Below are 12,037 nucleotides of genomic sequence, written 5' to 3'. Positions count from 1 at the left end.
GTGAAGCAGGGTGCTCGGAGCGTATTTTCGAGGGTTCATTGACTGAACCGCAAAGTAGCGAGAGAACATTAGCAAATAAACAGGGGCAAGAGTGCATTTCAATATATATTTGAAGATGTAATATCTGTTTGAAGATGTCTTTTTGATTAAAATCTGTGGGGAAATGCACAAACTGTGTATCATTAACATTCCTGCAATACCGTGCGACTTACTGCAATACCGTGAGCTTTCGCATGTTGTTGCAGTAATTATCATATTGGGCCATCAATACTGTGATAAAAAGGAACTGTAAACTTTAGATCTGGGGTGTCAAACAAATTTTTGTCGCAGGCCAAACTCTAGTTACGGTTTCCCTTGGAGAGCCATTATGACAGTGAAACTATATAAATGTTTAATCAGTGCCTCATATTATTCCGTATTCACTGCACAACAAATTGATGGATAATTAATTTTGAAATCATAAGTCAATAATAGTTTGGTAAAAGGGTTTGTTCAACTTTTAAGTCACTGTAATAAGGGTTTTGCTAACAAGAAAATGCTAGCCATATCTCAATGTAATCATTTATTACATATGACAGTTTGAAATGTACTGATTTTAGCAAGCATCATGGAAGTTGACATACTTGATTAGCTTTCGCGGGCCACATAAAATGATGTGGTGGGCCAGATCTGGCCCCCGGGCCTTGAATTTGACACCTGTGCTTAGATGTTGTTACATATCTACTAATAATGATATTTTAAGTAGGAAAAGCTCGGTTTGCCTGATGAAAATGGAATTTCGTTCCGCGATTTAATTGTTTAGAGAAAATTTGACCCGTGGACTACCAAAGTTGCCAACCCCTGCATTAAAGCTTTGATAGTAGGAATTGTGATTTAAATATGAGTAAGTGATACATTTTCTCTTTCTTGTGTGTGTGCGTGCGTGTGTGTTGTGCATATGTGCATGTTTTGCTTTGCTTCGTTTTTAGAAAACCACAGGCTTGAGTCATCATATCAGAATCACTTGGTCCTCAAAGTATTAGTCGTATGTATAAAATCACATCTTGACTAATTGACTACATGACATAAAACATAACATACATAACATAAAAATATATAAAACACTGTTTTTTAAATGATCTCTTCTATTTTTTTCTTCTTAGTTCAACTTCTTAAACTGTTTTGCCTCGCTGTTTTACATTGCCTTCATTATGCAAGACCTAGTGCTGCTCAGACAGGTTGGTACACTTTGATTTAGCACCCAGACACGCACCCACATATTTACAGTGCATCTCGAAAGTATTTACAGTGTTTGACTTTTTGAAAGTTCTATTATGCTACAGTCTTATTCCAAAGTGGAATTCATATTTTTTCCCTCAGAATTTTGACACACAAGACTCTCACACTATGGCTCCATTGTTTCACCTCTGCTCTCTGTTTTTCCATTCAGTCCTCCGCTTTGTCAGTCAGCCAGACCCACCTCATTAGCCACTGGGGGCACACAGTTTAAGTGCTTTATCAAACATCGTCCGTGATCCACACTGCTCTGTTCACTCACTCTTTGCCAGATTATTTCCCTCTTGAGCTTTCCTCTTGGGATTGATCTCATATTGCTGACACTGTGCCTCTGACTTTCCTAAAGTGTCATTATCAGGTGAGTTAACCAAAATACATCTTTTTCCAACATTGAAGTATCTAACAACGAAATAGTGGGTCAGCTTAACACATTAAAGCCTGAAGCCCCTCGTGAGACATCTCTCTAAAATCAACGGTCGTTTTTTGGAGTCAGCCTTGAAAACCTGACATTTTCACCACCTACAAAATACTGAATATCTCAGACCCTGTAGAAGATTTGAGAGCTTTATGGCTTTCACAGAGGCACAAGTTTATTAATCTTTACTGTTTCAATCGAAGATGCAAGTGAAGCACTATTTTTAATAAAAAAAAATTGGTAATTACCATGCTGTATTCTCTTACAAAGACGTTGAAATCGTCATTGTCTACAAACATATATCTTAACCATACATCACGTTTGGATGGTTTCACGGCTTTAAAGTCCGCAAGCGAGTCATCTATATCACTGCGGTGACTTATAGCAGAGCTCCCGTGATCGACGGCGTACCCCATTACTCCTCGAAAAAATTCCGGATATGCTCTGACAACTCACAACACCGTCACATGTATAATCTGATGCATTTCATTGGCTAAGAGACCGATAATTGGATTAAAAAAAGAAAATTATGTATACGCTCTCCGGCTTTGAAGGGAGAAATATGCAACAAGCTCTCTCTCTCTCTCTTTTTCTCTTGCTCTCTCTCTCTCTCTCTCTCACTCTCTCTTTCTCTCATTCTGTCTATTCTTCTCTATTTTGGAGTCAGCCAGTCCTCCCTCAAACGTCTCCAGTTGGTCCAAAATTTCTGCTGCCCGCCTACTAACTGGAGCTCGAAATATGGAGCACACAGCACCAGTTCTGGCCTCCCTTCACTGGCTCCCAGTGCATTTCAGGGTTCAATTTAAGATTCTCCTATTTGTCTTTAAATGCCCTTGCCCCGGCGTACTTCTCCAAGCTCCTCCACTCCTATGCACCTTCCCGCAGCCTCAGGTCTGCGGACCAGGCGCTGCTCGAGGTGCCGAGGACCAAGCGGCGCCTCAGAGGGGATTGAGCCTTTTCTGTCACTGGTCCTTCCCTCTGGAATGACCTCCCATTGGTTGTTAGGCAAGCCCCCTCTCTGTCCATTTTTAAAGCAAGTTGAAGATTTTCTTTTCTCTGGCTTTTGATCAGACCTGAATTTTTCGGCTCTTTTCCGGTATCAATTGTATATAGTGTTTGATGTTTTTTTATTGGCTTTATTTATTTATATTTTATTTGTATTTTATATATTATGTCTATATTTATTAATACATGTACCACAGCCTTTTTTTGTTTTTGTTTTATTTATTGTATTGTAAAGTGCTTTGTTACAGCCCTAGCTGTTATGAAATGCGCTATATAAATAATATTGTATTGTATTTTAACCTCTAGTTGCTACTGAGCCATTTTTAAGAAATCACACAATAACCCTCTAAAATACAATAGACGTTTTTTTGCCATACAGAGTGTGCGTGCACATTTTTATGAGGTTTCTACAGTGGCCGACAGGGGCAAACAGAGGAATGCTGCTAACCAAACAAAAGATGCAAACAAAAAAAAATGCAAATACACACATGCAAACTAAAAAACATACAATACAACTGCAATACAAAAACGCTACACGTATGAAATGCTGCAAACGGCTAAATGCTGTAAACACAAAGAAATGCTCCAATCACAGCAACAAAGTAGAAGCAAACATTATAAACCACAAAACAAATCCAATAAAAAACATCAATGTGTCATCATAATTTGGTCAAAAACATAAATCAACTTGACATCAATCCTTTGACATCATTTGCTATTTTGACATTACTTCAATATCAAGCTTTGAAATTTCACCCAAATAATGATATTGACTCGAATGATTTCGATGTCCAACTTTTACAACAAAAAATATGCACAGATGGAAAGATCATCATCAGGATTAAAAGATGATGAAGGTCCTGCAAGATGGAAACGACCTAAATTAAGACAATTCTGTTTTAAACAGTAAGCCTGATACTCTCTCTCGCATGTATGATCCATCTTCAGAGAGGCAAGATCCCAAGACCATCCTCACCTCTTAATGCTTCATCGGGGTGGCTGTGTGGGACATTGAGCGGGCGGTTGTGGAGGACCAACAATAGCAACCACATCCTAGTTTGGGCCCTAAGGATCTACACTTCGTCCCAGATTCTGTCCGCTCTGAAGGGGGACACTCCTCCAAGTTGGCTTCTCATCCTTGGGTGAATCGAACTATTTCCTGCGACAACGCTGCTGGTGGCCCTGGATGGTCCAAGATGTCAGGTAGTTTGTCGCCGCCTTTCTCATCTGCTCTCGGAAGTCCTGCAGCTTCTGCCTATCCCAGCTGTCCCTGGTCCCACCTGTTGATCAATTTCGTCTCTGGTCTGCCTCCCTCTGATGCAAACACCACGGTCATATGGTTGACCAATTCTCCAAGATTGTTCATTTCATTCCATTACCCAGACTTCCCTCTGCTCTTGAGAATGACGACATCCTAGTGAACCACGTCTTCAAGGTTTATGGCATCCCCATCGACATTGTTTCTGACTGCGGTTCCCAGTTCACATCCCAGGTATGGCAAGCTTTCTGTAGAGCTCTGGGGGCTTCCTCTAGCCCAGGGGTGTCCAAACCAGGTCCTCAAGGGCCGGCGTCCTGTCTGTTTTCCACCTGTCCCTGCTGCAACACATGATTCAAATGGTCAGTCTAGTCTGTCTTCCGGTTATCATCCCCAGACCAATGGACAATCAGAGAGAACAAATCAGGACCTGGAGTCAGCCCTTAGGTGTGTCTTGGCCCACCACCCAGGCTCCTGGAGCCTACACCTTCCATGAGTCGAGTATTCGCACAATTCCCTCACTTCCTCATCCAAGGCCATGTCTCCGTACTTGGGTATCAGCCACCACTATTCCCTTCCCAGGAACAAGAGGTCACAGTTTCCTCTGTTCGTGCCCATCTTCGTTATCTTGTGTTGTCTGTAGACATGCCAGACTATTGCCCGGGGCAAATGGTTTGTTTGTCTGTTTGTCTGTGACCTTCCCCTCCAGACTGATTCCCGTAAGGTATCTTCCAGGTTCATTCCGTCTTTTGAAATTGTGTCCGCTGTCCGGCTGAAGCTCCCAGCCTCCCTCTAGCTCTACCCCACTTTTCATGTCTCTCTCCTGAAGCCGATCTCCTCTAGCCCCCTCAGCACTCCTTTCGAGCCCCTTCCTCTGTCCCTGGTCATTGACCCCACCTACACTGTCTGCAATATTTTTCATGCACGTCAGTGTTTTCAGTATTTAGTTGACTGTGAGCGTTATGGCCCCGAGGAATGTTCCTGGGTCTCTTTTGTGACTGTGACTGGGTTTGGGTGTTTAGATCCTTGAGGTTATTGGTTGCTTTGCTTTGGTCCTTTATTTGGTCACACAAGGTTGGGTACGACCTGATGTTTTTCTGTAAATAAGCTTGAGTTACTAAGTTACATGTTGTCAGAACATTTAGCCTTCCATGCCCTGCTGCGTCCAGCCCTGCTGTTTTTTACTTTGATTTTTTTGTACATAAAGACTTTTACTTCACCATTTTCGTCTCCTGTCTGCTCCTGGGTCCAATTCCTGCTCCTCGTGGCACACATCTTAACCATAGGTGCCAATATAGGGCAGTCTATATATAAAATATTTTCATAGCAATGTTTTCAAAAAATGGCAATTAATCTACAAGTGAAGTTTGCGATTTTTTTTGGGAGCAAGTACAGGGGAGTTACATTCACTGCCAGCCCAGTGGTTGCTGCTTGGGCCCTAATGATAATAATAATAACAATAATTCCTACAAAAACACTTGGGACCTCATAGTGGTAGCTGCGTGGGCCCTAACAATATATAATGGTAGAATAACATCTGAATTAGGCCTGCACAATATGTAGTTTGAACATCGCAATGTGCGCATGCGCGATAGTCACATCGTAGGACGTGCGATATTTTCACTTTTTTTTTTTTTTTTTTAGAACACGCAAACTTGTTTTGCTTCATAAAACCAGCAAGCTACTCCATGCTCAACACAGCCTGTGTCGCTCACCCCCTCCCTCCTGCCAATCAGTCACTGGCCACTCCCCCTCTACTCTTACAGCCACTGCTGTCTGCTCTGAAATCACGAACTCCATGGAGGAGGAGACGATGGCGGCAGAAGCGGCAGTGGATTTACTCCCCAAGAGAAAGTCAACATCCGAAATATGGAAGTATTTAGGCTATAAAAAGGAAGATTCAGAACAAAAAAAACAAAAACATTATTTGCCGACAGTGCTTCACCGTTGTTGCTGCAACACGAGGTAATACAACAAACCTACCGCAGGCCCCTGTATGACCAGTTCAAACTAAGAAGTGGGACCCGAGGTTCATCTACTCAAAAAACAATTACAGACGCCTTTGCTCGCAAACACCTTATGAACAGTAACACCTGTCCAAACAGCGTTGATAAATCACGGATGCAATAACTTTTCACCTTTTCACCATTTTTGTTCTAATTTGTTTACAACTTTGCTGCAGTTTCACAAACTTTTTTTTATCGTAATATTATATTTTTGCAAACAACTCAGGCGCTACATCTATTTAATCTTTTTATATTTTATAGTTTAGTTTAAAGAGGTTTATAACTCTGCTGCTGCTTTAGAGGTTTTTGTTATTTTCTTCTATTTTTTGAAATAACTCAAGGGACTAGTTGCACCTGCTCTTTTATTTATTTTTTGGTTTAAAATATGTTTCATATTTTGCTGCTGTTTACATTGAAGTGTGAAATACAATGTTAAATAAATAATCTATTATGTTACAGAGACATGGCCTCCGTGATCTCTTTTATATACAGCAATCATCATTCACAGATGAACCCCCCTAGTCTGGATTAAACAATATTATATGAATACAATGGTGTCATGGTGAGTTAACCAAATTATTCCCAAACAAAGCTATTCAAGTCATCTGGTGAAAATTCTTCTATTTTTAATATTGCAATATATATCGCAATCCCCCCAAAAATCGTAATGTCAGTTTTTTCCAATATCGCGCAGCCCTAATCTGAATGCTTTCAGCATTCACACATTAAGGCTGAACATAACAATGTGGTAAAAGTGAAGTACTGTTAATACTTTCTTGATGCACTGAGTTAATTTTCACCACAAATGTCGAAAAAATAAGAACTATCTTTTTATATCCAGTTTTTTTTTCACAAAAAAATTCACACAAAAATAGTTTTATCGTATTTTTATTAATACTATTTCAGATTTCAAGATTTATTGCCATTGTCACAGGAACAACGAAATTACTTTTCTTTAATCTTTTTGCTCTTGTCTGTTTTAAGAATTTGGCAACCTTGTTGATCACCAGTCAAATCATTAATCAGTTCATGGAAGCGTTGTTGCCCTACTGGCTTCAAAGGGGACGCAATAAGATGATGATGATGATGGAGCACCCTTTAATTGAGCAAGTGCGACTGGAAACTGACATGAGTACTTACTTGGTAAGTAGTGATAAGGTTATTTCAGATTTACTAATTAGATTACAATGATGAATATACAGATTTAACAATAAATATTTCCCAATTTCTCACAGGGTACATTTGATGACTACCTGGAATTGTTCCTTCTTTTTGGTTATGTCAGTTTGTTCTCATCTGTTTATCCTCTGGCTGCTGTCTTTGTTGTTTTGAACAACATCACAGAGATTTACTCTGATGCTTTCAAAATGTGCAATTTGTTTAAACGACCCTTTTCTGACCCAGCTGCAAACATAGGGATCTGGCAGGTAAATATTTTATTCCATCTTGGGTATCAAATGTATCAGTTCATACTTTGAAATGTAACTTTTTTTAATCCATATCTCAGTGAACACAAGAACAATTTTCAGAATTTTGATGATGATTAGACTCACCTGTGGTTGAATTCTTGTTAATTAGACTTAATTGTAACAGTCTGATTTGCTAGACTTTCATAAGTGTACAATCATTGTTTGTAACATAGATTGTTTAGAAAAATAAAATGTATATTACTTTGGTTTGTTTTGGTGAGATAGAAAGTTTTTCTGCCCTCTGAATGAGTCAGCCAAACTCATTTTCATGAGCCAGGAAAATTTGCGTCTTTGGTCCTTTAATAACTTCCACATGTTGACAATGTTTTGGAGTGAAACTGTAACAGAAAAGTGGAGAAAATAAAAGAAAGACACCATTATGATACATCACATGCAATTACAATCTAAATTTAACGGCTGCAGTAATGCCTTCACACTATTTCTACGGTTCATATTTTACTCACAAACATTGCCAAATCTAAAAAAAAAAATCTGCATATATCACATTAACATAGAGAGATTCTCATATTCACAATCACAAGGATCTGAAGGGACAACATAAACCAATAAAAACATGAAAGCACGCAGCAGCAAGAAGCAGTCATTAAGGCTATGTTTACACTGCAGGTGAATTCCGTTTTCTTTGCTCATATAGACACATTTGGTGTTTTTTCAAGCGAAGTTAATAGAATAACCTTTTTTTTTTTTTTTTTTTTTTTTTAAATCCAACCCAATTGGGCATAATGCCCTGTGTGGTGAATATAGTGTGTTTTACATTTCGTAGGCTACTTGCTGATTCTGTTGTGCCTCAGCCTAATATGCTTGCTACTTCCAAAGAGCCAAATTAACAAAGGTCTGACCTATAATTTTCAAAGAGGCAACGGCATAAATGCCTTATCTTATATAACTGACACCAACAACAACACATGACAAATCAACCACTGCCAAGGTGCATAAACAATCCTGGCAGAACAATCATGAATGGAAAAAAAATCCTGATGTTTATTTATTTATTTATTTTTATCTTAAAAATCACCACCTAAGTGCTAACTGGTAGCAAATCTCACGTCATCAAAATGTACACTGTGATGTTATACTTTTTTATTGGAAAGCCGTACGCTTGGCCTAAGTGTATTTATCCCAAGTGTCTACAGCAAAATTAGAATTCACTTGAAATGTGGAAGTGTTTTTTAAATTTTTTAACCTCCTAAGGCTTAGTGGCCACATAAGTTGACAGCACTTTCTAGCTCTTGTGTCCACAAGCGTGTGCACTGTGGAAATGTGGGTGTTTTGGACATGTATGTTGGCACTTACACTGCCATCTCGTGGTCTCTGAAGAGTATTACATATTACAATCAAAATACAATATGATATATATAATAATACAATACAATACAATAAAAAAAAACTAAAAGACGATGCTTATTTTTTCTTCTACCGTATTTTCCGGACTAGAAGTCGCATTTTTTTCATAGTTTGGCCGGGGGTGCGACTTATACTCTGCAGCGACTTATGTGTGAAATTATTAACACATTATTACCTGTATATCATTGTATGTATACTCATTATTGCAGTTCCATCGGCCCACGGGTGGGTTTTCATGTCATGTCTGCGGGAAATTCGCTATATACAACTTCAAAGCATTCCTGGGCATGTTATATATGGTTAGAAAACTGACTTTCCGCAGATTTGAATGACACCAAACATTACAAGATACAAATATCTGCAGGCTCGGCGAGCATTTAAGTCAAACAATCGCTAACACACAAAAAATAAGGAACTCACCATTTCAGCCTCATAAATGTCCGACACAATTTCATAATCCATCATCAATGATCATATTATGTCGACAAGGGTCCAGTAAAAGTATTCCAGTAATATAGTTAGCCCACAACAAGCCTGAGATGCAAATCCTTCGATGGCTTTAGCAACACGAGAATTCAAAAGATAGGCTGGACCTTTTGTTTGATTGATTGCTTACTTGATCCAATAAACAAATGTATCCTGTGTCAGGAAGTCAACAACAGCCAATGAACAAATTACATGCGAAAATAGTTCTACCCCTGCATATGGACGATTCGTCAATTGTGTTTGCAGTTACAACCAAACTTGCTAAGCTGGTGATTGACGCATTCAACGGCCAATGAAATTCTTAAAAAAAAAACATGGAAATACTTGGTGAATCCGGTGAATCCCCCAAATTCACATACAGTCCTAAGTCTGCAACATTACCGTAACTTTTTTTCTCTACGTGTGTACAATTTTATTATTTTGAATTATATGGACACGTTTAGTAGCGTTACGCGACGGAGACAACTTGGCTTCCGGGGAGTGGAGGGGGGCGTTGTGTAATGTAACGTAAGCATACCTGTTGTTGTATCTATTGTATTTTTATTTCAAATTGTTCGTCATTTAAATTTTAAATAACATGTCTGTTCTTGGTGTTGGATTTTATCAAATACATTTCCTCCAAAAATGCGACTTATACTCCAGTGCGACTTATATATGTTTTTTTCTCCTTTATTATGCATTTTATGGCTGGTGCGACTTGTACGCCGGATCGATTTATAGACCGGAAAATACAGTAATTAGGTTCCAATAAGCCCAAATAGAAAAGGGGAATAAAAAATGCATGTAATAAAACAGCTTGGGCCTTAGGAGGTTGAAAGCATAATTTAGAATGGGATTTAAAATATTTTTGATTACATTTGTTGTACACCGAAGGAAGGAAAATGTGATAATGCTTTCAAATAGTTTACCAAACTGCATTACTCTGTAAACGGGAAAAGCGAAATAAGGTGTCAAAAGACAGTGTGGCTATGAAAGGAAAATGTATTAATCTGGTTGTTGCAACAAGTCAAAGAGTCACTGATAACCCCAAAACACAAATCATTACAAATACAATTAACTGTTTGTTGATTTTTGCTCTTTCCCTTTGTGTTTAGCTTGCATTTGAAGCCATGAGTGTCATTGCAATTGTGACCAACTGTACACTTATTGGCATGTCTACTCAAGTCAGAGCTTACTTCCCTGACTCCGAGATTCATCTCATGCTGTGGACAGTGGCTATTGAGGTAATAGGCAAGACCACTGTAGTGGGGTGTGTGCGTGTGCATGTGAATGTCTGCCTTTCATGCTGTTATCGCGGTAGCTCTAAAAGAGAATGAAATATTTTTTTCAATACTTACTCCTATATAAAATCATCAACACTATGCACTTTTTGCAGTAGTGTGGTAAACACTCCTCACCTTGCTTTAACTTTATTTTTAGACACTTAAAAAAATCAACTGTTGCTGAAATAGTGCTGTACATGAAAATCGGACATAAAACACTGCCAGAAGCACTACGCTTAGACCTAAATTCTCTCTCTCTCTCTCTCTCTCTCTCTCTCTCTCTCTCTCTCTCGCTCTCTCTCGCTCTCTCTCGTCCCACTCTCTTCTCCTCTCTCTATCTCCCCCCTCTCTCTCCCTCCCTCTCATGCAGTTTTTCCCAAAATTGTATTATTGTTCCCAAAATCTACTCCCTTCATTTTCAAGCATTTCTCCATGGACACAATTGTTGGTACTCCTCTGTTAACCCATTATGGCCAAGAAAGCATAACTGCATTTCTAGCACTAAAGCCAGGACTGCTGTTGCATCTTTCTACCCTTAAAGCTGGGAGAGCGTTTACGTCATTTTCTTTTTTTAATCCAATTCTCGGTCTCTTAGCCAATTAAATGCATCGCAATATACACGTGACAGTGTTGTGACCACTCGGAGGATGTTGCTGAAATATTTTCGGCAGTAATGGCGGACTGTAGTTGATCACGGGAGCTCTGAAATAAGTGACAGCAGTAAAAACACGGAGGTTGAGCTGGATTTTGGACCAGTGGAACCAGTCGAACGTGATATATGGTTAAGATATGTTTGTAGGCAACGACGATATTGACATCTTTGTAACAAAAGAGACAATGGTATTTACCACTCTGTATTTTTTTAAGATTAAAAATAGTGCTTCTCCTGCACTGACACTTTTTATTTTTACATATTTGATTGAAAGCAACATCTCCAAGCTCTCAAATTCTTTTGGAATTATGTTTCTATCTGCGACAGAGGTTAAGATATGAATTATTTTGTAGGTGTTGAATTTCTGGGAGAAGCTCAGGTTTAAGAGGGTGATTGTATAGTCACCTATAGGTTCGGAGATGTCGAGCCGCTTTAGGCCTTGATGGGTTGATGAAAGAAAAACCCACAGAATTAACGAGTCTGACAAAGGTATTCATGGATAAAACATTTTATGAAAATTAATCAATGAAAATCAGATGTTGCATTTGAATTGTGGCTCAACAGAATTGGTTTTAAAAACAAACTCATGAAATAGGACTGGACAAAAAGGATGGTACACTTAATAAAGAATAATAATTTGATCATAGGGACATGTTCAACCAAGGTTGCCCCCTAAATAGCATAATGGTTATCTCCAAACTTTGAATCAGTCAGGCAGCTGTACTATGCAAGCTATACTGTAGAATGGAGATTTACAGATGGCTGACACCCGAGCAGAGTACATTTGGAGCAAAACGGAAGCCAAAGATGTCATCATCCTTGATTATGAAGCTGATCACAGAAAATA

At 38.9% G+C, this 12,037-nt stretch overlaps 1 protein-coding gene across 17 annotated transcripts in view; it reads left to right on the top strand.

The window, feature by feature from the left end:
• Positions 1–12,037, top strand: part of ano10a (anoctamin 10a) — a 97,430-nt gene that overhangs the window by 45,809 nt on the left and 39,584 nt on the right. For all 17 annotated transcript variants that reach the window (XR_015087905.1, XR_015087902.1, XR_015087904.1 and 14 more), the window contains 5 exons: positions 969–1,024; positions 1,143–1,217; positions 6,941–7,099; positions 7,192–7,383; positions 10,371–10,499. Coding sequence is in view for 10 of the 17 variants with exons in the window: in XM_086038611.1 (XP_085894737.1) it covers positions 969–1,024; positions 1,143–1,217; positions 6,941–7,099; positions 7,192–7,383; positions 10,371–10,499 (611 nt within the window). In the remaining 7 variants the exon portion in view is untranslated. The remainder of the gene's footprint in view (positions 1–968; positions 1,025–1,142; positions 1,218–6,940; positions 7,100–7,191; positions 7,384–10,370; positions 10,500–12,037) is intronic.

This window comes from Filicampus tigris, chromosome 8, assembly GCF_054856515.1.
Source record: "Filicampus tigris isolate MCC_2025a chromosome 8, RoL_Ftig_1.0, whole genome shotgun sequence".
Classification (NCBI taxonomy): Eukaryota; Metazoa; Chordata; class Actinopteri; order Syngnathiformes; family Syngnathidae; genus Filicampus; species Filicampus tigris.
The sequence above is the reverse complement of the archived record's forward strand: the minus strand, read 5'-3'. Positions and strand labels throughout refer to the sequence as shown.